Source organism: Astatotilapia calliptera, chromosome 4 (genome assembly GCF_900246225.1).
Source record: "Astatotilapia calliptera chromosome 4, fAstCal1.2, whole genome shotgun sequence".
Lineage (NCBI taxonomy): Eukaryota > Metazoa > Chordata > Actinopteri > Cichliformes > Cichlidae > Astatotilapia > Astatotilapia calliptera.
Genome location: NC_039305.1, coordinates 10,581,362 through 10,606,284, shown reverse-complemented (window position 1 = coordinate 10,606,284; position 24,923 = coordinate 10,581,362). Strand labels below are relative to the sequence as shown.

Sequence of the window (24,923 nt, the reverse complement as noted above, 5' to 3'; positions counted from 1 at the left end):
TTCTTGTTCCTATTAAACATTTCTGTGGGTCCCAAGAGCACAAGGAGGATGTGATTACTTGCTTTTAAAGCCTCCCACAGATTCACTGTTCTTGCTGTGATTTGTTATTTAATGCAGGGGATGCATCCCAAAAGAGTTCATCACCTTAAACTGACTCAGAAATGATTCCTACATCCATTCCTTTAGTGTGACAGGACAACTTTCTTTCAGTTTCTAGAAAATCACATGCTTATCTGGGAGTATCCCACATTTCCAGACTGTGCCACACAGACACCACACACATACACAAAAATCTAACTGAAAGTGAAATCTGGGAAATTCCAGTTTTTAATATTGGCTTCTTTTGTGCCATAACATGTTCTTAATCAACAATCCAAAATGGGCACATTCCTTTTCTCTGATGTTAAGATGATAATGAATCAAAAGCAAACGAACAAAAAAAAACCCCAATCCCAATACATAAACCATATGATACATATTTCATTTCTGAATGAATCAATTTGGTGTAAAAATTCAACCAGAAGGGACAAAAAATGGTCCAGTTTTGGTCTTTAAACATTTGGTCTAAATTATGAAAACACAGAGCAACAGAGCCGATGGTGCGTGGGTGTGAATCTATGTGCTGGTGACCTTAAGATGTGTCTGTGCATGTGTATGTGTGGGCAAAACGACGGCTAACAGCCAACAACCAAAAAAATCTTCACTCTTCAGCTGATTTAGAGGGTTTGGGTAATTTTTTTGTTGTTTTAGTAGTAAAATGTAACTGTATATGCAACAGTGAAGTCGCATATACAGTATTTTAATTCATCCTTTATTTTTGCACATTTTCCATTCTTTTAAAGTGTAAAACTTTCCAAAAATAATCACATTTATGCTTTTTCAGGGGGTTTTCCCACAGTTCTAAAGAAAAGACAGGATGTCTAAATTTACAGACTTATGGAAAGAGGAAGTGTAAATGACCTAAACAGATTTTTTTTTTTATTATTTGTCTAAAAGTCAACGGTCTAAATCCATTTTTATGTGTTTTTATGAATATAATATCATGAATTAAAGTTTTCACAGCAAATATCAAATTGTGTTAAATGGACAAAAATATTATTTAAAGCTATTAATGTCTGTAAATACCTCACTCAAGACCTACAATAGTTAACAGTGCAAACATCAGACTGTGTAACATAGCCTGACTCATGAAAAACAGAAATATCGCCCCCCGCATGCAAATTACTAACTGTGCAGTGAAAGTGGGAAGAGAGAGAGAGCAAGAGAGGGAGAGAGAGATAGGAGTCTGCTTGTACTTATTCACGACAGCTCGGAGCTGCACAGTCCAACAGGGGAAGCTGAGCAGAGGAGTAACAAATGACTGAGGGGTCATTGTTGAGTAAGGCAACTCAAATGAGTCAAAGTAGATTATTTGTTCAGCTGTCAGTGGGGCTCCTTCTCATTGCGGCAGGTAAGATGCTCTCATTTTCATTGCTAAAATGACGGTCTTCGAGATTTATAATGCATATTTGGTGTAATTTTGTCATATGATGTCTTTTTCTCAGTGGCTAAGACTTGTTTTTATTTATTTTTGTTATTTATTTATTTATTTATTATTTTATTTTCATTACCCACAAGGTCTATACGGATCAAGCATAAATGTGAAGCCATATTCGTGTTAGAGAAAGAGTCATTGGCGTGATTAGTAAAACAACAGCAGCTAAAGCTGTGACATGCCCCAGGTGCAGGACTTAATTTAACCAGAAGGGTGCGATAGATTGCCGTGTGTAAAAGAGAGAGAAAATAAAAGAAATGAAAAACAAATGGTGGATAGTTTCCCAGATTTTGTGAAAGAATGTGTAAAAGTACCCAGGGAGAAAAGAGGTGAAATCTGAACCAAATCTTTTCCCCTCAAATGAACACTTATTATGTGAAATCCGGTCTTCTTAGATGTGAGTTAAGGCTATTTATGCAACAGCAATTTCAACTTGCTGGCACTGGCTGTGACTCTGAATGTTCATTAGTGGTTTATTGGATTGATGTAGTTAAATGTATAGCCAGCTGTGTGTTGTTCTTTCCTTTCACTTTCCATTAAGTATATTTTTTTTTAAATATGTCTTTTTTTGGTATTGGGAGAACATGGAGGAATACTGCAATAAGGCTTCAGATTAATCAATAATTTCTTTCTATTAAAAGGTTTGATTTGTACAACAACTTCTTTTCCCCTTTAAAGGTGTTGTCTTCTTAAGGGTTCATTGTTCACCGTGAGGTCATGGACTGTAACCTCATCAACCTCTTGCTTTCACTGTTATCATTTAGGGAAGTGTGGCTGTGTAAAAAAACACTCTTTGGCATTATGATAATCTTGTTTCTACACGAGTCCTCCTGAATAACAATGTGGGGGGTACGGTGAAAGACAAATCCTTTAAAAAAGCTCTTTTCTGCTTAACAGGAAAATATATCAAAACAAGGGCTTGATAAAAGAAAAGTCTTATCTGGTGAGAATATTCACTGACATATTTTTTGTTCAGTTAGTGCACTGACTAAAAAAAGGGGGGAGATTATCAAACTCATTGTCAAAAGAATGACTCACCATGGGAAAGGAATGTACACAGGCAAATGAAGTCAGCTTCCAGGAAAAATATGTGTTGTTTAATGATTTATTTTATCCATGGTGAGCAAGCAAGCAAACGGTGGAGGGAAGAAACTCAAATACAGGTATTAGTGAGCAAAGCAAAGAAACACACAGGAGGAGGTGGTAGATCCCCCCAAATTGCTAATTTGCTTGTTTGACTTCATCTGCCTTTTTTATTGTATTTTGTTGTTTAGTGAGACATTTAATATGCTTTTTTACTTGTGTTTTTTTAAGGTCTTAATGTCTTACAGAAAGTTATTTTACTACAGCAAAAATCTGTAAAACACTACAGGTCCATAGGGTGACTAGTTTTCCACTTCCCTCCAACAAAGAGGGAGAGTCCATACACTTCCTTTTCTGATTTCTTAATTTGTGCATCCTTGATGAGTCTCCTTACATTGCTCACTTAGTCTTTCGCACAAGAGATAGGACAGGAGAAGGAACAAGGAGAGAGGAGAGGAGGAAACAGGAGTTTAACAAACAAAAAACCCATTCAACCTTCATTTTAAAGCAATGTCAATTAAACAGATGAATTATAAGTCGACTTGTTAGCTTTGTTTATTTGCATCAACAAGGCGATTCCCAAAGAGCTAATAGCTGAAAACTTGATATATATCTGCACAGTGTCCACTGTGGCCTGAGCGATGCATTTGGCTTCAGTTGACCTGTGTCTCATCAGAAATTGTCTCAGTGGAAGGCTGGCTGTCAACAAACCATTCTTCAGGAAGGGAAATGGATAGAAAAGACTGAGGTGTGCCAAATTACACAAGAAATGGACTGAAATAGTGCCAACAGGTGTTATGAAGTGCAAATAGTCATACGTATTGAAGAGGGCATCTGAAAGGTACAACAGTATGGTGGAGGTTTTGTCGTGGTATAGGACTACGTTTCAGTCTTTGGTGTTGGTAACTTTGTCAAAAGTGATTGAATTACAAATGCAGAAAAGTACCATCTTGCAGTACCACCTGGAAAGCATCTGATTGGCCTAAAACTCTTCCTAAAAACACTACTGAAGTCCTCTTCACTGTTCTGCATGCGCAACATTTCTATCAGTGAAACTACGCTGTGAGTAACTGTGATGGGCTGCGGCTAGGCTGTTGGCATGTTGGTTTGCTGGAGCCTTACGTGTCCATGAGAGCATCATCTCTAACCTGGTTGTTCTTGTCAAAAGTCTGACTGCACAGAGGTGCTGAGATGACCAGTACATGTGCTGTTCTTGCAGTAGCTAAAATAGCTCTGCAGCTGTTTCAGCAGGGCATTGCCTGACCCAACACAACCAGAGGAATGCAGGACTTTCTAGATCAGAAGCATATCCAGACACATCCTATTACACATATTAGCCTGATTGTATATACATATGTCGTAGTGTTGGTCTATAAAATATGCTTAAAACACAAACTTGCATTTCCTTTTTGACTAGTATATTTGGTTTGATTTGTCGATCCTACATTTTAGTTTTACTACAAAACAAAAACAATGTGAAGCATCTAAATATATATAATATTTCTATGCTGCAGGTGTAGGTGCCTCATGTCCCATTGAGTTGAGCCCCTCCAGTGTTGTGGTGCGGTATGGAGACCCAGTTTCAGTCAACTGCACCGCAACAGTGAGCCATGATGGAATGGGTTGGGAGGCTTCAGTTGGAGGGATAGGGATTACAGAGGTCAACCATTTGCCCTGGAATGTGGAGAGTTTAACAGAATGGGGCATCTCTGCTTTTTGCTTTATTAACGCTAATGAGCAGTGCCAGAAAAATCTGAACATCGTTGTTTACAGTAAGTCCTGGTTGTTGTGCGTATATTATCACAATTATATTATGATAACTCTAATAACTCTGGTATCTAATAACTCCTTTCTTTTTCTCAGCATTTCCAGAAAAAATCCAAATCAACTCCACCGCTGACTCCAATGGTATGATGGTAGAAGGGGAGGAATATAACATTACTTGTGAAATCCCCAAAATAGCACCAGTCCAAAATCTTACTGTAAAGTGGTACAATGGAGACAGAATCATTGAATCAGATGTCTTAGAAATCATTGAACCAAATAACTTAAAAAATACTAAACAACCAGTGAAACTTTTATCTACCTTCCCGTTTACACCAACTCGAAACGACAGCGGTGCCAGGTTCAGATGTGAGGCACAGATGGACCTGAGCCCAGTAGGACCACATTTGAATGTATCGTCACAGGAGCTTACTATTACAGTTGTCTGTAAGTTTGAGCTTATTTGTTTGTAATTCACATAAAATACAATTCTGTCTCAGATAGTATTTGTGACTATTATGTTTACCTGGCAAGATGGTATATGTCTGAAAGAAGGATAAAACATTACATTGTAACAAATGGTTGGTGCTTTTGCTTCTTTTCAGTTGGACCAGATGTACAGTGTTCCAATATTATTGAGCTAATGGAAAATGAATCTTTGGAGGAGAATTGCAATATAGCAGGAAATCCCACCCCCTCGGTTAAATGGCTGAAAGATGGACAACCCTTCAACTCAACCACTCCGATGAGAAGGGAAAATGCAGGGATGTACACACTTGAAGCTAATGGCTCACTCTCTGTCCAAAAGAACATCCAGGTTCATGTGTTATGTGAGTGTCACATCCACTTTTATGACAAACTAACAAAACTAATACTACATTTGAACATTATACATTTAAAAATAGCAGAAATTGCTGGATGCACAAAGTGGAAGAAGTGCTCAAGTCCTAACTGAGAGTAGCTGTCACTGTTTTAATCAAATGACTCAAACTTACAACACAGTACGCAGGTTTAAAGGTTTTAATTAACAGAGTCTTGGGAAACAAGAGCATTGAATTTCAAAGGAAGCCTGGCTACTTAATCAGGTGAAAGTCTCCGGACTGTCACTTTATCTGTTCACATGCTGGGATGAAACACAGGTGAATATTCAAGAATGATCTCTTAAAATGTTTCTCTTAGTTCTGGTTAGTGTCAGTCAGGCCAAACTGCGACTGGAGCAGTATCTCTGTCTTCCAGCAGATAAATTCCTTTGAAGGACAAAAACTCAGTGTCATACTCAGCTGTGTGGGAGGATATTGTGGACATAAATGCAGGAGGCAGGACCTTGACTCGAAGCAAAACTTTTAATGCTGACTAGACCAAAGAAAACACAGAAAGACCAAAGTTCAGGAAAAACAAGGAAACCATGCCAGACAATCCAAAAGCCATAAATAATTGGGAAATAAATATTCTCAGGGCATTACAGAGCTGGAAGACAAACAACTATGAGGGTCAAAGCAACAAAGAACAAGGAGAGACTCAGACAATATACAATGTAATACAAGAAGGTGAAGAGGGTTAACATGACAAAAGGGAAAGGGAGTAGGACAGGACAGTGTAGGAAGGCAAAAAAAAAGACAAAGCAGAAAGATGACATGAATGGAAACTACAAGGGAACTAACTAAAGGACAAGCTGAGAGTAACAAAGTTAAGAACAGAAGACTCAAACAGCAAGACTGAAATATAAACCATGAAGAGCCTATATAAAGCAGAAGATAAACAAGAATTGTAAATACAAGGGAAGAATAACAAAAAACTCAAAACCAAGGGTCCCAAACCCAGGGAGGACCACACTGAGTGTTTGTCCTTTTCCTTTGTCCTTTCCTTTTCAGACGGACCAGAGTTGAACTGCCCAAGCATTTACATGGCAGAGGAACATACTCCTCACAATCTCACCTGTACTGTTGAGGGCTTTCCTGAACCTGTCATGGTCTGGTACAGAGATGATGAGGTGGTGGAACTTCCAAAGACGTTGACGAGACTTGATGCAGGACATTACTTGATCACAGCTTCAAACGATCAGTCAAACGTTAACGCCACTGTGGAAATTATTGTTCACTGTAAGTCTTTCAGACACACGTCAAGCGAGAGTGATTACATACGTATATTTTACTCCTTTTTGTCTTAAATGAAATTATTGTCTTTAGATCAACCATCAGAGATATTTGAGCTTCAAGACCTTGAAGTCCACATTGGTTCCACTGTGGAGCTGAAGTGCTCCTCCAGTGGAAACCCACGACCAACGTATACCTGGAATTATTACCAGACTGACAATGTGATGGAGGAAAATGAAGATGGAGTATCCCGTTTGGAGATTCACAGCGCTACTGCATACAACATGGGTACCTACACGTGCCATGCATGGAACAACAAGGGAAGAATTTCCAGAACAATCAAAGTGACAGTTATAGGTAGGTGAACTGCAGTACACAGTATGCAACATAATTGATCTACCAATTATAGCCTGCTTAGATAATGTCCTGAAAAGAGTGATAAAGTATCATGGATTGTGTGTAATATGAGAGCATTAATAAAAACCAGCTGATCCGCACGCTTTTTGGCTTTTGAGTCTAAATCGAGAAGTATCGATTTACAGCTTCTCACCATTACCACTACTGATGTGTTGTTCAAACCAAATGGGGAAGAAGGGTGATGTAAGTGACTTTAAATGAAGCATGGTTATTGGTTCAGTTTTCGAGAATTTTTAAAAACTGCTGATTGACTTGCTGATAAAAAATATATATACCTCAGTTCAGATCACATTTTACCTTATATTAAGAGTAATTTGGCTAAGTAAATGTGACACATTTAACTGATATGTGTTGCAGGTGCAGTCCACCCCAAATAATTCTTTGAGCTAGGGAGGGGTGTATCCTTCCTGGGATCTTTTCCTGTTGCCTCCAAAGAAACAGCTTAAAGACCTTTCCTTTCATTTCACTACAGTGCTGGATGTGGAAATCTTGCATTATTGTAATGAAGGAATGTAGATTTGGACTGAAATAACATTTCTCACTCCCACCCTTCCTTCTGCAGGTGCTGAGCAAGAATGCCCACTTGAAATAACTCCAAATCCAATGGTGCTTGAGTACAGAAGCAGAGTGCAGGGTGCAACGTGCAGCTCAACATCCGCCATCTCCACAAATGTCAAGAGAATGTACTGGGAGGGTGTAGAATCTGATAATATGACTTGGTTTACTAACACCAATGAAGACTGGGGGATGACGCCAGTTTGCACTGCAACATTTCAAGGAATAGGAAAATGCCAAAAATCATTGAACTTTACTCTTTACAGTAAGTATTCTCAACCCGAGCTGGCAAAAATACAGACATCCTGTACTTGAGTAGAACTACACATCCTTGTGTTAAAAAAATACTCTGGTAAAAGTACTGTTTTAAACTTCTTTACTAAAGTAAATGGGAAAAGGTACAGACTCAGAATGTACTCAAAGTAAGAACGTATTGAGTAGTACCTTGTGCTATATTAATGTAATAAAATTGTAGTATATGGGAATAGAATATTTTCAGTCTTCAGTTATTTCAGTCTAAATTTTATTCTAATGATTGTTCTCAGCATGACTCAGTAATGAGCATAGGAAAAAATGATTTTTTGAAAGAGCTCTATCTTCTGTTTCCTACATTGTAGAGGATAACTTTGCCTCCACACATAAACAGGAAACACAGTCAGAGGTTAAAGAGAGATTCAGCAAAACACCTGCCCACTTTATCCACTATTAGTATGCCTTTTGTGTATTACAGTTTAGGATCAAATTGATTTAATGTTTAAAAGCACAAAGTGATGTGAAATAATATCTCAACTTGAATGTGTTAAACCAAACGTAACAAGGTTGTTTTGAAAACATAAGGAATGGAAAGTATAGACAGCTGTCAGAAAAATACTCAGTATTGAACACTCAAGCAAAGTACAGATACCTGAGAATTATTTGTGCTTTGTTACTTTCCACCTCTATTCACAACAATTTTCATACTTTTGCTGCCTTCAAATTTGAATCTTAAATTGTGTTACTCTGCTCTTTCCTCTCCCAACAACTCTCCACTGTAGAAAAACCAGACAGTGTTTCCATTTACCACGTGCGTCGCTTGAGCTCTGTGGAAGAGGGCAAAGAGTTCCAGCTGCGGTGTGACATTGTCAGCATCGCTCCAGCACAAAACGTCACTGTGTTGTGGTACAAAAATCAAGGTGAGGAGCTTTTCTGTAAATATTATAGACGTACTGTGTGAGACTTGCAATACAACACAATACAGTGCTTTGAGAGTCTTTCTAGTGTCCAGCAGTGGACAACGCCACTGGATGCAAAAGAAAGATTGATCATAGAAAGAGAAAATTACGCTACCTTCACCTCCACCATATATAATAATGATGATTTAAATCAAAAGGATCCAATTTGAGTTCATCAATCTATAAGACATCTTGCCTCTGATTTTCAGTCCAGTTCTCATGTAATTTGAAGACGACTTCTGATGAGGCTTCAGCGAACATTAAATGGATGATAAACCTGTAAATGTTAGTTAAACCAACCAGTGCACTTATATAGAAAAAACAAAGTGCCTTAAGATCTAATTAAAAAGTGATTCTTGTATAGGTTTTCTGCTATGTGTACACACAACACTAGTTCATCCCTTCAGTTAGGTGTCTTTAATATGGTTGAGTGGTTCATCAGCTAGTGTTAAGATGTTTAACAAAGTGGTCATATTACAATGAGTTGACTGAAAATGAGTGAAAAAAGTAGCCAATAGCAAAAGAAAAAGCCTTTAAAAGACCTTCACAAAGCCTGTAGTAGAACTATTGTTCAAGACCGCTTTAAAACTCATTGCTTCTTATAAACTAAATATAAAGAAATAAGGAGTGGCTCAAGATCTTCTCACAGTACTGTAAGTTGTGCTTAACTTCTGTTGTGTCTCCCGCTCATACATAAACAAGTAGAAATGTCAGCTTTTGTCTTTTTATTTTCTTATTTTCTGTCAGACATACTGAAAGAAACTGGCTGTCAGCTTGAAAACAACAAAACCTGCAAACTCAGTGATGTCAGATCCCCGGTAAATGTTTCTGCCACGATTAATGTCAACCTGCAAAGGAAAGACGACGAGGTGGTGTTCAGATGTGAGGCTCGGCTAAACCTGAGATTAAATCCTCTTCCGACTACAACATCCAGCACCCTTAAGATCACTGTCCTGTGTAAGATCCCACTTCATATTCACTTTTCCCTATTAGGGGAAGCTACCATTCCTTTTGTTATGTTGAACATATACTGTTACTCTCTTAAGTGTTTATGTTAAAAGTAGTGAAATGTTCAGACAAAGATGTAAAGATATTTAAAAGTACACCATTTGACTCTTTGCTCTGAACATCAGATTTCTAAAATTTGTCTTTCTATTGTGTCACTGTCATATCAGTTTATGAAAGATTTCCTTATATAGTCAACTGCTCCAGGCATAGCACATCTTTAAAGTCAAACAATAATCTTGCTAGTGCATATAGATTACAGCATGTAATTAAAAGACTAAATCCATCATTATCTATAACAATATGAAGGTAAAGATAATGTAATTACAAAACAGAGACACCCTGCTTTAACCTTGTTGCAGATATTTGTGCTATTCACTCTTTCCATTTAAATTTACTATTCTTAACATTGGTGTACGGATGAGTTTTAAACAGCATATTTGTTTATTTTGGGTGGTATTGCTTGAATACTCAGTGTTTGACATTATTCTGTTTACCTTTGTGTCACAACAGATAAGCCCAAAATTAATACCACAAAGCTTCCAAAAGAAATCCCTGTGTTCAGAGGCTACTCTGAGGAGCTTGTTTGTGAAGCAGAAGGTTACCCAATCCCAAAGATCCAGTGGCACTACAACCCAGAGTCCCATGTGAATGTGTCTAAAGGAAAACTCACTGTGTCTGAGCCGGGCATCTACAACTGCACTGCCAGCAATGACGTTGGTTCTGCATCACATGTGGTTGAAGTGATTTTAAAAGGTAACACACTTTTAACACACAGATTTCTCACCTTATGCACCTTTTCTGTACATTTTTACATGTATGTGTTTCTGGATGAACTTAAAGCCAAACAATCAGAGGGTTCCACTGCTGTTAGCCAAGACAATAAAAATATAAGACTGCCCTAGATGTTTTATTAAAAAGTCACGGCTCTTTACATGAGGAGTACAGTGGATTCACGAGGGCAGTGGAAACAACTAGGTAACAAGAAAAATGGTGAACTAGGTAGGGAAAGTAAAAATCGAGTGAGTTCCATTTCTAGGTTCTTATCTGTGACTAAAGAACCTAACATTCTTAAATATAACACAGAAGGGGAGAAGGCTATGAAAATACCACAACAAAATTTACAAAATAAACCCTAGGCAGAATACTAATAGAAATGAAAAGGAGCTGAAATAAATACTAAGGAATATAAAAATCAAATATAAGCAATAAACTTGGAAAAAAAAACTTCAGTTTCAATTCAATTCAGTTCAAATTTATTTATACAGCGCTAAATCACAACAACAGTCGCCTTAAGGCACTTTGTATTGTAAGGTAGAGCCTACAATAATACATACAGAGAAAAAAAAACAATCATATAACCCCATATGAGCAAGCACTTTGGTGACAGTGGGAAGGAAAAACTCCCTTTTAACAGGAAGAGGTCTCCAGGTGACCCCAGGTCCATTATTGTCATGACAACAATGCTTTTTATTAAATCCTTCAACATGCAGACTGGAGGGACTTGGCACTGTTTCTGATTAGTAGTACTTCCTGATTCACAGCCATCCATCCTCTTAAAGGGCCTGTTTTTTTGAAGTCACATCTTGAAGTCATTCACTGAACATCTGCCTCTATTTTGGCTGTTTCCAAAATAGAGGCATATCTGACTCTAAAAAAGAGGAAACTGCACACTCATATGGCAGTGACTTATCAGTCACAAGAGCTATGTCCTACAAAATTTCCTATTTTATGTAAGCATAATTTGCAAAATATCCCCCCTGTAAATAAAACTGTATTAAATAAAACTTGAAACTACTAACTGAGATTATAAAATCTACAATGTCGAAGGTATATATGCACCAGCTTCACTTTTAAACCAATGGGGTTATGTCTGTCTTACAGTCATGGTAAAAAGAAATGCTCTCTTTAAATACAGTATAAATACAGTCTATGGATTTTGCAGTATGCACTGGTTCACTGCTGCTGGTTACATTAGGGAATGGGTAATGATTTGTGCATGTGATGTTTCTAACACCATCATAGTAACATAATAACCATAACAATAACCATAATACACTTGTTACAGTTTTCTTTCTGTTTCTGTTGCTGAAAACATTACTTTGAATGGACATTTAAGGAATTCTAAAGCATTAAATCTTATTGATATTTTATTATTTTATTTCCAGCCCCACAATTTCTGGGTGAATATGATCTATAACTTCTCACCTAAAATGCTTTCAAACTTCACCGGTATTACTACTACTACTGCACATCTTTACTTATACTTTAGCTTTTATTTTGTATGTGTATTTGCTGACCTCTTTAAATAGTAGAGTTACATATAGAGTAAAAATGTTACATTTCTATTGTTGCACACTGAAGTGTTTCCTGTTTGACTGTCTTCATTGCAGAGGACTACCTACCTCTCATCGCTGGATTTGTGGCTCTTGCAGTTGTAGCCATCAGCATTGTCTTCCTCTTAATCTACTCAGTCTACTACAAGAACACCAAAATGCGCCACTACAACTTTAAAAACCCCAAATTTAGCGAGCACAATGGGAATGTAGCTCACAGCAACGGCGACCTGCAGTTCCCTATGACCAGACTTTCAACGCAGTACATCTCTGCGTAGTAAAGAACAGACTGCTGAGCAATCTGAATTGGCTGCAGTTAACAGTGTTTTTAAAGTATGATTACCACTTCGACAAAGATCTATTCATTCAAATATCACGCAACCTTCTACTGCATATCGATTTTCCAATACATCATAATCAAAGGTGTAGTCCTATTTGTCTAAGTAACATTGTGCATCGGTCACGACAAAAGCTTTTTCACTGCAGAAGCAAATTTACATTATTCAACTACAACTGAGCAATAGTGATCAATGCCAGCCTGACCTTAGTAATATAAAACTCATCTCTCTAATCCCTTTCACCAGTTCTTACATGCTGCTTACAGCTCTTTCCTTTCTGGATGTGTCTTCTTAATTTTCCATACTGTCTGTTTGATAGTTGCCCGCTCTCTCTCAAACTTGCCTCTCTCCCTCATGTAATCTGTGGTGAATTTTGCACCACTTTTCACACATTTAATCTCAGGGTTATGAACATATCTGACTGCTAGTTTCTGAAGCCCTAATTTGCCCTTGCCGTGTAATTATTGAAATGAATGTAATTATTGTAATGTATGTAATTTGGGGCATGGTTAGATCACCCAAAGCTTTCTTTCCCATGAGCACATTTTAGTGAACGCATCATCACGGTAATTTGCTCTGGTGCTTTCAGTCACAAAACTGACACTCTGTCTCTTCGGTAAACTCTAGCAGAGCCTTTCTGACCTCAAAAGAAGGTTTTGTGATGGCACAGGTCGTTACTAAATCTGGCCCTAGATGTCAAGATGACATTGTTGACCAATTACTTTGTTGTCTTTTAACTAAAACTCTTAAAGTGACAGCTATATTTTGAATGATTAAGCTAAGTGGATGTTTTATTTCCTGTCTTGGAGAAACAAAATGTTGGGCATGACTCTGGACTACACCTCTGATTATAATAGTGTTTCATCCTTAAGAGAGTAATGCTAGGTGCAACCACAGTTCCATGAGTCTAATCATTTAAAGAAAAAAATAGCATCAACCATACTTGATTTAAATTTGACAGGGTCTCTCCATGTTCCCCTCTTCCTTCCATGAAAGTTTTGTTCTCACCACTCCACTCACAAAACTGTAATTTCACTGTGAATCCTAAACTTGAGCACTCATCAGCTTCACTCACAAACTAACGTGACATCATATCCACAATTATCACTGGTCATTAGAGCTATGTGAGCACACTGAATACTGTTTTTGTGTATCACTAATTCAATCTTTATTTACCAAACAACCCACAACATTTCAACAGTTTATTCTTTCAACTCGTAAATGAGGCTCAGTCAAATTTTAATCAAGGGGTTTTTTTGTAACTTGATTGCACCTACCATATTTACACAAGTGTGTATCTACTACTGGATTCTTGCCAGTTTTCACTGGATAGAAATATGTGAAGGAGTGATAACTTTGCTTCTGACTTGAAAGTAGAACCTTTCCTAATTTAATGAGCACAAAGATATTTGATGTTTTTATTTTTTGTTTTTTTCATGGTTCTTTTTCCTTCTTAAGGTTTCAAATCAGTATGCTTCAAGCTGAAATTCAAAAAAAAATATATATATATATATATCAATTACACCATCTTGTCACCAGGTGCATTTCACAGGGAGATTTGGTACATAATTTTTTTTTTTTAAACATCTCTGCAGAGCTCAGCAGTGCACACACACACAGACACACATGCAGCAATTTCATTTTTTAACTTCCCTTTATCACAGTCATACATATCATATAAAAATGTCAGTCAAAATGTAGCTGTTAATGTGACTGTGTTATGTAATCAAAATGTGCAGAGATGCTCTAACAATGTACCAATCTCCATGTGAAATTTAACAGGTGAGGACCTACAAGCATTACAGTACTTCAGTGTATACCATGTATTGAGCCAACTGTTGTTTCAGTCATAACTTCCTATAAGTCACTCTGCATTCCTTTCTACATATGTAGCCTTTTCTGTGCCTGGTTCTTTCTATGCCAAAATCTAAAAGGTCTCTCATTATGGGACAAATTGTCCTGTTCCACAGATGAGTGACCACAGGCACTGCTACCCCAGTGTCTATATGAGCTGTATGTAAATGCATATATATATATATATATATATATATATATATATATTTTTTTTTTTTTTTTTCCTTTTAAGAAAACGTAAAGACTATTTAATGTATTATGAAAATGGACTGCATGGCAATATGATGGCATTGCAAATTATTGAAGGGTTAATGGAGTTCAAAGCCTTTTTGTGAAGGGTGAGGAGACCTTTATAACACATATGTATATACTGTTGTAAATATTTGTGACTGAGGAAAAAATAAGTATTTTCTTATTAAAATGATCACTTTTTAAACATGTTGTTGCTATTTATATGCATGTACAGCGAGTATGGCATATTGAAGAAAACTGATGGTTTCAGTTCAATTCAGTTTTATTTATATTGCACAAAATCATTACAACAGTCGCTGCAAGGCGCTTTATACCATAAAGTAAAGACCCTACAATAATACAATAATACCCCTTTCAAGCAAGCACTTGGCGACAGTGTGGAGAAAAAACGCCCTTTTAAGCAGAAGTAACCTCCAGCAGAACCAGACTCAGGGAGGTGCAGCCATCTGCTGCAACCAGTTGAGGGTGATGGGAGAAGGCTAGGAAAGGAAGGTGGAAAGTTCCAACAAAGGAAAACAGTAAATAGGGTTTTAAAACTCTTTACAAATAATTAAGAATGGCTGTTGAAAACTAAAGGAAAAAAAAGAAAACTAAAATCAAAAGAAAATTGATGGCTAAATACCAACATTAGCATGTCTTATTTAAATGATAATAATGTGATGAAATACTAACGTCTTGATGCATTCTCAATCATCCAGGAAAATAAATCTCCAAAAGTTGATTCTGTTCATCTGGACGTAGCGTTTTGTGGGAGAAACGTTTCGTCACTCATCCAAGTGACTTCTTCAGTCTCAGCTGACTGCAGGTTTCCCCAAATCCAACTTTACTCGTAACCCGGAAGCTCTCCCCACACACAGCCTTATGGGAACAGTAGTCTACCGCTACACTTATAAACAGTACATTTGCATAATTACTGAAGTCATTATGCAAATGTACTGTTCATAAGATTTGGGGAAACCTGCAGTCAGCTGAGACTGAAGAAGTCACTTGGATGAGTGACGAAACGTTTCTCCCACAAAACGCTACGTCCAGATGAACAGAATCAACTTTTGGTGATGAAATACTAAGTTCTGAATCGAAAAGGGAGTCCTACCCAGTACTAAACAAGGTGTACCTAATATACTGACCAGTGAGTCTAGTATGACTGTGACTAAAAAGATTACATTACTCCATACAAGCTACCCAACACGAATCCATCTACTTTTATCTAATCCACTTCAAAGATCTATTTTTTTCCTCTGCATTTATGTTTACTGACTCTCTGCATCAAAGAGCCACTTGTGTCACTTAATGCATCACTTTAAATGAACCTTTTCTTGTCTTTACACTAAATGTTGCTACTTTACATTTTAACTAACTGCATTGTCTTTGTCACTTTAAACTGTGATTTATTAGCACTGCTGCAGTGTTTTCTTAGTCAGGGGTAGTGAGTGCACTCAGTGTCTCTCTGTGCCCACTGTTGGGGGAGGGACAGTTTCCTCCCCGGTAACTGCTGGGAGCTGGGAGCGGCGTGCTGCTGTCAGCTGTAGCTTAGCTTAGCTTTCTCCTAAAAAAGTCAACAAGTCGCCGCTGGTTTACTTAGCAGCTGAGCTGAAGCGATATACACTCCAGCTCACTGTAAGAGAAAGGAAAGCCAAGGAAAAGGAGCGGCAGCTGTTGGAATAAGAGACTCAGAAAGTTTACTCTAATGGATTATTTGAGCTTTCTTCGTCTTCTTTCAGCCCTTTTGACAGTAGAGCTGTTATCGCTTTCTAACGGGGCAGAAACCAGTAAGTAAGAAACACTTGAGAGCTCATGTTTTCTTTGCTGTTGACATGGAAATAACAGAGGCTAAGGGTTCCATCCCTGCGTGCTTTGGAGTTTGCCTATAGCAAAAAGGGAGTGTTTAAAAAGTTGGGAAAGTGTGAATGAAGTTTTTAGTGAAATCCTTTATTTATCCAGGAAAAAGTTTCACTGAGTCTAGTTTTCAAGAGAGGCATGTACAGGAAGCCTATTCCTAAACGATTAAATGGGAGACAAAAAATGACAAAAGTGGGAAAATTAGTGACTTTTATTGTTGGGGTTATAAGGATCTTCTGTATATTTACATTTTCCCCCAACAATCTGTTTATTGTAGATGCATGGTTAAAAGATATATGTCTCAGGTGTCATAACATTGTACTTTGTAATACGTGGAAATGAACTGAGTTGAATGTGACGCATTTAACTGATATGTGTTGTTGGTATAGTCCTCCTCAAAGAATGGTGGGCAGCAAGTGCAGACTTCCCTGTGGGAGGGGTGTATCCTTCCTGAGTCTTTTCCTGTTGCCTACACAGGAACAGCTTAAAGAGCTTTCCTTTCATTGCTATTTCACTACAGCGCTGGATGTGGAAATCTTGCATTATTATATATAATGGAGGAATGTTGACTTGGACTTTTACTACCACTCATCTTTCTGCATGTGCTAAGCAAGAATGCCCATTTGAAATAACTCCAAACCCAATGGTGACTGAATACAGAAGCAGGGTGCAACATGCAGCTCAACATCCACAATCTCCACAAATGTCTAGAGAATATACTGGGAGGGCGTAGAATCTGATAATATAACTTGGTTTGCTAACACCAATGATGACTGGGTGGTAACGCTAGTTTGCACTGCAATATTTCCAAAACTACGAAAATGCAATAAATCATCGAAATGCACTCTTTACACTTTTACCACCTTCAAACTTGAATGTCAACTTTTGTTACTGTGCTTTCTTTCTGTTACTGTGATTCCCTCTCCCAACAACTCTTTACTGTAGAAAAACCAATCAGTGTTTCCATCAATCACGTGGATAACGTTACCTCCATGGAAGAGGGCAAAGAGTTCCAGCTGCGGTGTGACATTGTCAACATTGCACCGGGAAAAAAACCCACTGTTTTGTGGTACAAAAATCAAGGTGAAGAACTTTTTTTTGTAAATGTTATAGCTTACGCCAGGTTTCTTTGTCTGTATTATGCTGGGGGAGTGAGAAATGGGTACAGACGAACGTGAAAATGCAAGACATAAGGCAAAAACTGAGTTTATACAATTCCAAGTTTAATTATTATATCCATATTTGTTAGGACCTCTTTAATTCTTCAATACAACCCAAACTTTCTTGGGGAAGCTTGTAGTTTCTTTAAATAGTCTTGAGAAATAGATCTCCAGGCTTCTTGAAAGACATTCAAAGCTCTTTTTTTAAATATTAGTAGCCTTTTGTTCTGTTCTTTGTCAAGATCCCACACTGCTTTGATAATGTTGAGGTTCGGGTTCTGGGGAGGCCAATCCATGACTGTTTCATTGTTTGTTTTTCTATCCAGGTATGCGTTTATTGTGTTGGCAGTGTGTTTGGGATCATTGTCATACTGAAAAATGAAGCAGCTGCCAATCAACCACTTTGCAGATGGTATTGCATAGTGGATGATGGTACTTTTCTGTGTTCATAATTCCATCAGTTTTGACAAGATTCCAAACACCACTGGCTGAAATGCAAACACTTACTGCATGTCTCTCCTGACCTTCTCCATGCATATAGATGAAGATTTGAACCCAAAATTTTTCATTTTGATTCATCAATCCATAAGACCTGTTGCCACTGATTTTCAGTTCAATTGCTATAATTTGGCAGCTGTTTTTGCATGTTGTCCTCCACTGGTCCAGTATTGCCTTACATTTCTTTAAAGACACACAGCACACCAAAGTCTCAAGATAGTGGTTCCCTGGGAATTACTTGATTGATGCAACAATTCTATTTTATGCCTGTAAAACTGTGTTATCTTTGGCATTTTTATGAAATAAAAATACAACAAAATTTGTGTTTGCAACAGGATGCTTGATTCTTGCAATGTTTTCTGTTATGTATAGACACAACACTGATTCATTACTTGAGTTAAGTATTAAGACATTTAGCAAGCAAAGAAAAAATTCCTCTGAAAATGGTTAGGTAGGAGTGGACTGAATAAGTGAAGGTAATAGCCAATATCCAAAGAAAAACCTTGGAAAGACCTCCAGAAAGTGTGGGGAACTATTGTTTGAGATCATTTTAAAATATTACAAGAAAGTCAGGCAAAATGTAAAGAAATAAGGTGTTGCTTGAGACTTTTTCACGGTACTGCAAGTCATGCTTCATTTCTGTTATGTCTCCGACTGATATGCAATCAGGTGGAAATGTCAGCTTTTGTCTTTTTGTTGTCTTATTTTCTGTCAGACATACTGAAAGAAACTGATTGTCAGCTTGAAAACAACAAAACCTGCAAATTCAGTGATGTCAGATCCCCGGTAAATGTTTCTACCACGATTAATGTCAATCTGCAAAGGAACGACAGCGGAGCGGAGTTCAGATGTGAGGCTCTGTTAGAAACGGGAGCAAACACCCCTCAAAATACAACATCCAGCACTCTTAAGATCACTGTCCTGTGTAAGATCCTATTTTCATATTCACTTTTCCCAATTAAGAGGAATCTACCATTCCTTTTGTTATGTTGAACATATACTGTTTTTAAGTGTTTATATTAAATGTCGTGAAATATTCAAATAAAGAGGTAAAGATATTTAAAAGTACACAATTTGAACAAAAAGTTCCACTTTGGGATTCTTTGCTCTGAATACCCAATTTCTAAAAAATTTTTCATGCTATTCATTCTTATATTCTCAATTGGATTCATCTCAGAGGTGTACAGATGGGTTTGAAAATATGCTATTCAAATTGTAACGCATTGTTTGTTTTTCATGGTATTGCTTGAATACTCATTGTCTTGACATTACTGTATTTACCTCTTTGTCACAACAGATAAGCCCAAAATTAATACCACAAAGCTTCCAAAAGAAATCCCCGTGTTCAGAGGCTACCCTGAGGAGCTTGTTTGTGAAGCAGATGGTAACCCAACCCCAAAGATCAAGTGGGGCTACAACCCAGAGTCTCATGTGAATGTGTCTAAAGGAAACCTCACTGTGTATGGGCCTGGCATCTACAACTGCACTGCCAGCAATGATGTTGGTTCTGCATCATATGAGGTTAAAGTGATTCTAAAAGGTAATACATTTCTGTACTACATGTTTCTGCAGAAACATAAAGCTGAAGTTCTGCAAAAGCATGAATATAAGGCTGTCCTAGACTGTATATAAAAGATGGACATGGCCAATGTGGCATTTCCCATGTAAATGGTAAATGGTACTTATGTATTGCTCTATTTGAGAACTTTTACTACAAGTCACCCAATCACACACACATTCATATGTCTGTCATATTTTGGAGTGTAACAGATCCAAATGGAATATGGATAAAACGACAGATAAACAATGAGCACAATCACACAGAACACAGTACAATTCAACAAAGGACAAATAAAAAGACACAACTCTTTAGATGAGAACCACGGAGGGTTCGTGAGGGCAATTGAAACAACTAGGTAACAAGAAATAGGTGAAGATAATCAAGGCCAACCAGACAGAGGAAGTAAAAATAAAAACAAGATACTGAAGACAAACAGTTAATAAAATAAAAAAGGAAGTCACTGACTAACATACAGACAAGACCCTAACATACTTTGAACTAATGAACTATAAAATACCACAAAATAATATACAAAAAACTAACACCAAATAATAAGTGCAAATAACTCACAATTTTGGGTTCAAGACCAAGGATCATAACAACAATGACCTGGGTTAACACAGGTTCAGTATCTTGTCCATGAATCCTTCAACATGCAGACTAGAGAAGCTAGGGACAATTCTTAAAGCCATGCACTGTTTCCTTTTTAAACCCATGGAATATGACTGTCTTATTCATGGTAAAAAGAAAATCCACTCTCTTTAAGTTCTCAGATTTCTTCATCAGAAAGAAGAGTGGGCGAGAATTCCCCCCAAATCACTTGCAAACAATTATTTAACTTATTGCTGCTAAAAGTGGTTGTCCAAGCTACTGAATCATCATAAGTACTTGGTTTTTGTTGAATAAATAATGATGCTGGTGTTCATCTCGGGCTTAATTCGTTTTAAGACCTTGTAAAGTCAAGGTGATATGATATGTAAAACCCTACAGCTTTCTTTTTACCATGACTGTATATTTAAGTATAATTGATGACTATGAGGGTCCCTTCATGCTCCAAAAACAACAGCTTCGGAAGGTGGTAGAGTGGTAAATGTGTAGCTAAAATATCTGCAGGAATTTAAAAAATTTCAATTTGCTGCTATAACTTTGCACTGTCCACGTTTTGCTGTGACACAACAAATTTCCCACATGTGGGACTAATAATCTTCTTATCTCTCTTATCTTTTAAATATGTTGGGGAGATCCGCCATGAAAATTTGAGGCTATGATCAAATACAGGATATATCCACAATAAGTTTGGAGTTCCTAATAAAGTGCTCAGTGACTCTATGATGCCCTATGTTAGTTTTCGTTCAGTTTCAGAAAACATTACATTGAATAGTAATTTCAATAGTAGTGCAGGAGGCTTCGAAGAACCTGGGCAGATCACCAGTTTCTCACAGGGAGACAGACAGCCATTCATACCCACACACCTGTGGACAGTTGCCAATTTTAAGGAAATATAAATCATAAAATGGACAATTTAGAATTACCAATTAACCTAACCACACTAACTGCATGTTTCTGGGCTGTGGGGGGGAAGCTGGAGTACCTCGAGAGAACCCAAGCAAACACAGAGAAAACATCCCAACTCCACAAAGAAAGGAGTGTGTGGAGATGGTAAATCATAAAATTATATTCCACAAATCTCTCTGTAAATATAACCTATAGCCTGTCATGTAGAACACACTAGAAACTTAAGGGGTACTACTACTTTGCAATTGATCTTCCTGCCCCAATACTTGGTCATTTTAAAAAATAAATTAGAAGCTATCAATCTTTGTTTTTATTTGCACTTTTTAATTTTGCATGTTTGTTTGTTGACCCCATTAAATTATAGAGTAAAAAGTTTACATTTGTATTGTTGCACATAGGAAATGAACACCCTTGCATTGTTTCCCGTTTCACTGTCTATATTGCAGAGGACTACCTCCCTCTCATCGCTGGATTTGTGGCTGTCACTGTGGTAGCTATCTCCACCATCTTCATCTTCATCTACTCAATCTACTACAAGAACACCAAGATGCGCCGCTACAGCCTTAAAAACCCCAAATTCAGCATGCACAATGGGAATGTAGCTCACAGCAATGGTGACCTGCAGTTCCCAATGACCCGACTATCAAAGCAGTACATCTGTATATAGCACAGAATAGACTGCTGAGCAATCTGAACGGTCTGCATCTCTCTGCCACCAGGGTTAACAGGTTTTTCTTGTTTTGTTTTTTATTGCTGTTGTTGTTGTTGTTGTTTTTTTAAGTCTGAATACCGAGCCAAATACAAAGAAAGACTATTCTGTCCTCCAAACGTCAATCACCCTGTTATTCTCACACAGATTTCCCCTTACATTATAATCAGAGGTGTAGTCCTATTTGTATAAGTAGCGCATCGATCACAGGCACACAGCCTTTAGAGTTATTTGTTTTTAAGGCTATATCACCAAAGTGGCAAGTTTAAATTATTCAACTATAACCACAACATGCTGCTTACAGCTCTCTCCTCCCTGGATGTGTCTTCTTTGTTTTCCATGCTTTCCTGTTTGATAGGAACAGTCTCTCTTTAACATTGGTGCCATCTCTCTTCCTCACTTATTCTCCAGTGAACTTTAAATTCTATAGTTGTTACATTGTAGGCACACAGCTGTGTGCAGTGCTTTTGGTATGTGCTGAAACTCTTCACCGAGTCTGCTCTAAATATGCAGAGTGAAGAGTCCCTTTCTACTCTGGTGTTTTTCTACACATCATACGTGTCATCTTTTCCACACAGATTTTAGGTTTATACTGTAGAGTAGTTTGGCCCTAGATAGCCCAGCTTTGATTACTTTTTTTAAACTTTGTTCCATGAAATATTGTTGACGTGACAACTGAATTTCGACCGATTAAGCTAACTGTGAATATGTTGTTTCCTCTCTGGTGGGAAAAAAAGAGGTGGGGACTATACCTGCAATTGTAAGTGTTTTATCCATAAGGCAGTAATACTAGGTGTAATCACAAATTTCCTTGATTTGAATAATTTAAAGAAAAAATAATGAAAACCATACTTGATTTAAATTTGGCAGGGTCTCTTTAAGGTCCTCTGCTTGTTAACATGTTCACCACTTCCATCATGGCTCCTGTTTTTAGATCCTTCAATGAAAGATCAGTTCTCACTACTCGACTCACAAAACTGTAATTTCACTGTGAATCCTAAACTTGAGCAAATATCAGCTACATTGACGAACTGATGTGACTTCATATCCATGATTAACACTGATAATTAGATCCGTGTCTCACGAGTCCAAGCCCAAAGGCTGAGCTAAGGTAAGGACTATGTGGAGTCACCACACAGCACATTGAATGCTTTTTTTGTGCCACCAAACAAAACACAAGACTTATCTCTCGGGGCCTTGCTTCATCCTTTTCCTATAAAGAAAGTAGTCAGAATGTGATTTACATTCAGTGATCTGAAAATAGCAGCCACACTGGAAGCAGTTTGGTTTTAAGGAAACAACAAAATAAAGTGAGGGTCAGAAACATTTAAATCAGGTTTTTGATTTATTTTTTTATTTTTATTGTAGCTTTTACTCTTTGTGACTGTTATTGCACCTGGTGTAGTTACACAAATGAGCAACCTCGGCTTGAGATGTACAAGTCTGTCTATACTACTGGATTCTTACCAGTTTTCACTGGATAGAAAGAAGTGAAGGAGCAATCCAACTCGAAGGTGAAAAATTTTCCCATTTTATTTTTTATATCTGATGCATGGTTGGTTTCACTAATGTTGATGTTTCTGTTAACCTTAAGACTTCAGATCAGAACCGTATGGGATTTTTCACGTCTTTAGGACATTGTGAATCTCAGACTGCTGTCCTTTAAACTGTTAAACTCACGGGAAATGCAAAGCTTTTATAAACTGCTTTTACTTATTGCCTGCCCTGCCAGCAGTGCACACACAGCAGTTTTCTTATTTAACCTCACTCTTCAACGCATATCATATTGAATGTCTATATGAATTGTATATTCAGGGTAATATTTGATGTAAATCCAAAAGTTTATATTTATTTATGAGAAACAGTAAAGGCTGAATAATTTAGTGTTGAAAATGGACTGCGCACTGGTTAGTAATGCAAATTATTGAAGGGTTAATGGAGTTCAAATCCTTCGTGTGAAGGCTGAGGAGAACTTTATGACACATTTGTATATACTGCTGTAAATATTTCTGACTGGGGCAAAAGTGTATTTTGTTATTAAAAATGTCGCTTTTTAAAACATGCTGTTCCTATTTATATGCATGGAAACATCCAAGTATTATAGTGTAATAAAGAAAACTGAGGAGTTCAAGAAAGGACAATTTGGATATGTAGTTTTAAACCTTTTTTACAAGTAATTAAGAATGGCTGCTTTATTTGGTTATTGGCATGAATAAAATTAAAAAAGAAAATTGTATGCCTAAATACAGACTCAGTAACCCTAAGCATACCATTGTATTTAAATCATAACAATAATATTTTTGGGGGGGTAAAGGAGGAATAACAGTACAGTATTTATGCTTTACCTGAACCTGCAGCACAGCACAATACATATGGAAAAGCTCTGCTTTGTCCACCACACATATCTCTAAGAACATCAACTACAAGAACAAAAAGTTAATATCATTCTTTTGCCTTCCCCCATTTTTCAGAATGGTTCATTAGTGTGTTGAAGCATAGCATGTCCATCCTGTTACCCTTATTTATAAAATAAGCTGATATTTTATGTGTTTTGATGGTGGATGCACTATCAAATCCTTTTTGAAGTCTTCCTCTGCTAACCTGTTGTGGATCACATGGTTAATTGTGGCTGCTTTAAACATAAAACTGAGAATATTCTTTAGTGTATTTATATAATCCATGTATCACATTTTTTATACCGTATATATTTTGATATGTGGATCCCAAACATGTTGGGTAACGAGACTTTTCATGTAAAAGAAGACTATAAAATCTGTTTAAATGATCATTTCAAAATAGAATACAATGATTTGTTTTAATTATCCCTTACATGTAATATATGAGTTATATTTTAAAGCAGTCCAAATGTATACATACAGATAATTATAAGGATGGTGAGATCATTAAAATAAACAAGCATTTTACAAGAAACTAACAGTGAAAATTCCATGTTGTCTAAACGAATCAATGGGGTCTCTTGAATATAAATATATATAACTAAGTTCAAATGGTGGGCTGGTATATGTCCCATTTACATTGGTGCATACAATGTAAAACTAAGGAAAAATGTTCCAAAAGATTCCAAAAAATCTTGATTTTATTTTGAAAATATGCTCATGCTCTACATACTGGGTTCAGTACCGGTTTAGCATAGAGTATGTGAAGCATTCACAGGTGTGATGTCATCTCAGTTATCTTC

At 37.1% G+C, this 24,923-nt stretch overlaps 1 protein-coding gene across 2 annotated transcripts; it reads left to right on the top strand.

The window, feature by feature from the left end:
* Window positions 1-1,308: 1,308 nt before the first annotated feature.
* On the top strand, window positions 1,309-23,865 carry LOC113020542 (hemicentin-1-like). 2 transcript variants are annotated; one of them, XM_026164597.1, is made up of 14 exons: window positions 1,309-1,450; window positions 4,132-4,389; window positions 4,481-4,828; window positions 4,987-5,211; window positions 6,253-6,480; window positions 6,568-6,831; window positions 7,454-7,711; window positions 8,481-8,618; window positions 9,405-9,614; window positions 10,176-10,418; window positions 17,227-17,364; window positions 18,655-18,864; window positions 19,237-19,479; window positions 21,462-23,865. In XM_026164597.1, exons 1-14 carry the CDS (start codon window positions 1,357-1,359, stop codon window positions 21,680-21,682), a joined length of 3,078 nt encoding a protein of 1,025 aa, XP_026020382.1. In that variant the 5' UTR covers window positions 1,309-1,356; the 3' UTR covers window positions 21,683-23,865. The 2 variants fall into 2 exon arrangements, with proteins under 2 accessions (XP_026020382.1, XP_026020383.1); XM_026164598.1 differs by lacking the exons at window positions 17,227-17,364; window positions 18,655-18,864; window positions 19,237-19,479; window positions 21,462-23,865 and adding an exon at window positions 12,056-14,393.
* The last annotated feature ends 1,058 nt before the right edge of the window (window positions 23,866-24,923 follow it).

Excerpts from the sequence above, each read along its gene's own strand:
- LOC113020542 (XM_026164597.1), top strand. The coding sequence starts at position 1,357 with ATGACTGAGGGGTCATTGTTGAGTAAGGCAACTCAAATGAGTCAAAGT. Across the intron at positions 4,390-4,480 it reads TCTGAACATCGTTGTTTACA|CATTTCCAGAAAAAATCCAA; the intron begins GTAAGTCCTGGT and ends TCTTTTTCTCAG. Across the intron at positions 10,419-17,226 it reads GGTTGAAGTGATTTTAAAAG|AAAAACCAATCAGTGTTTCC; the intron begins GTAACACACTTT and ends TCTTTACTGTAG.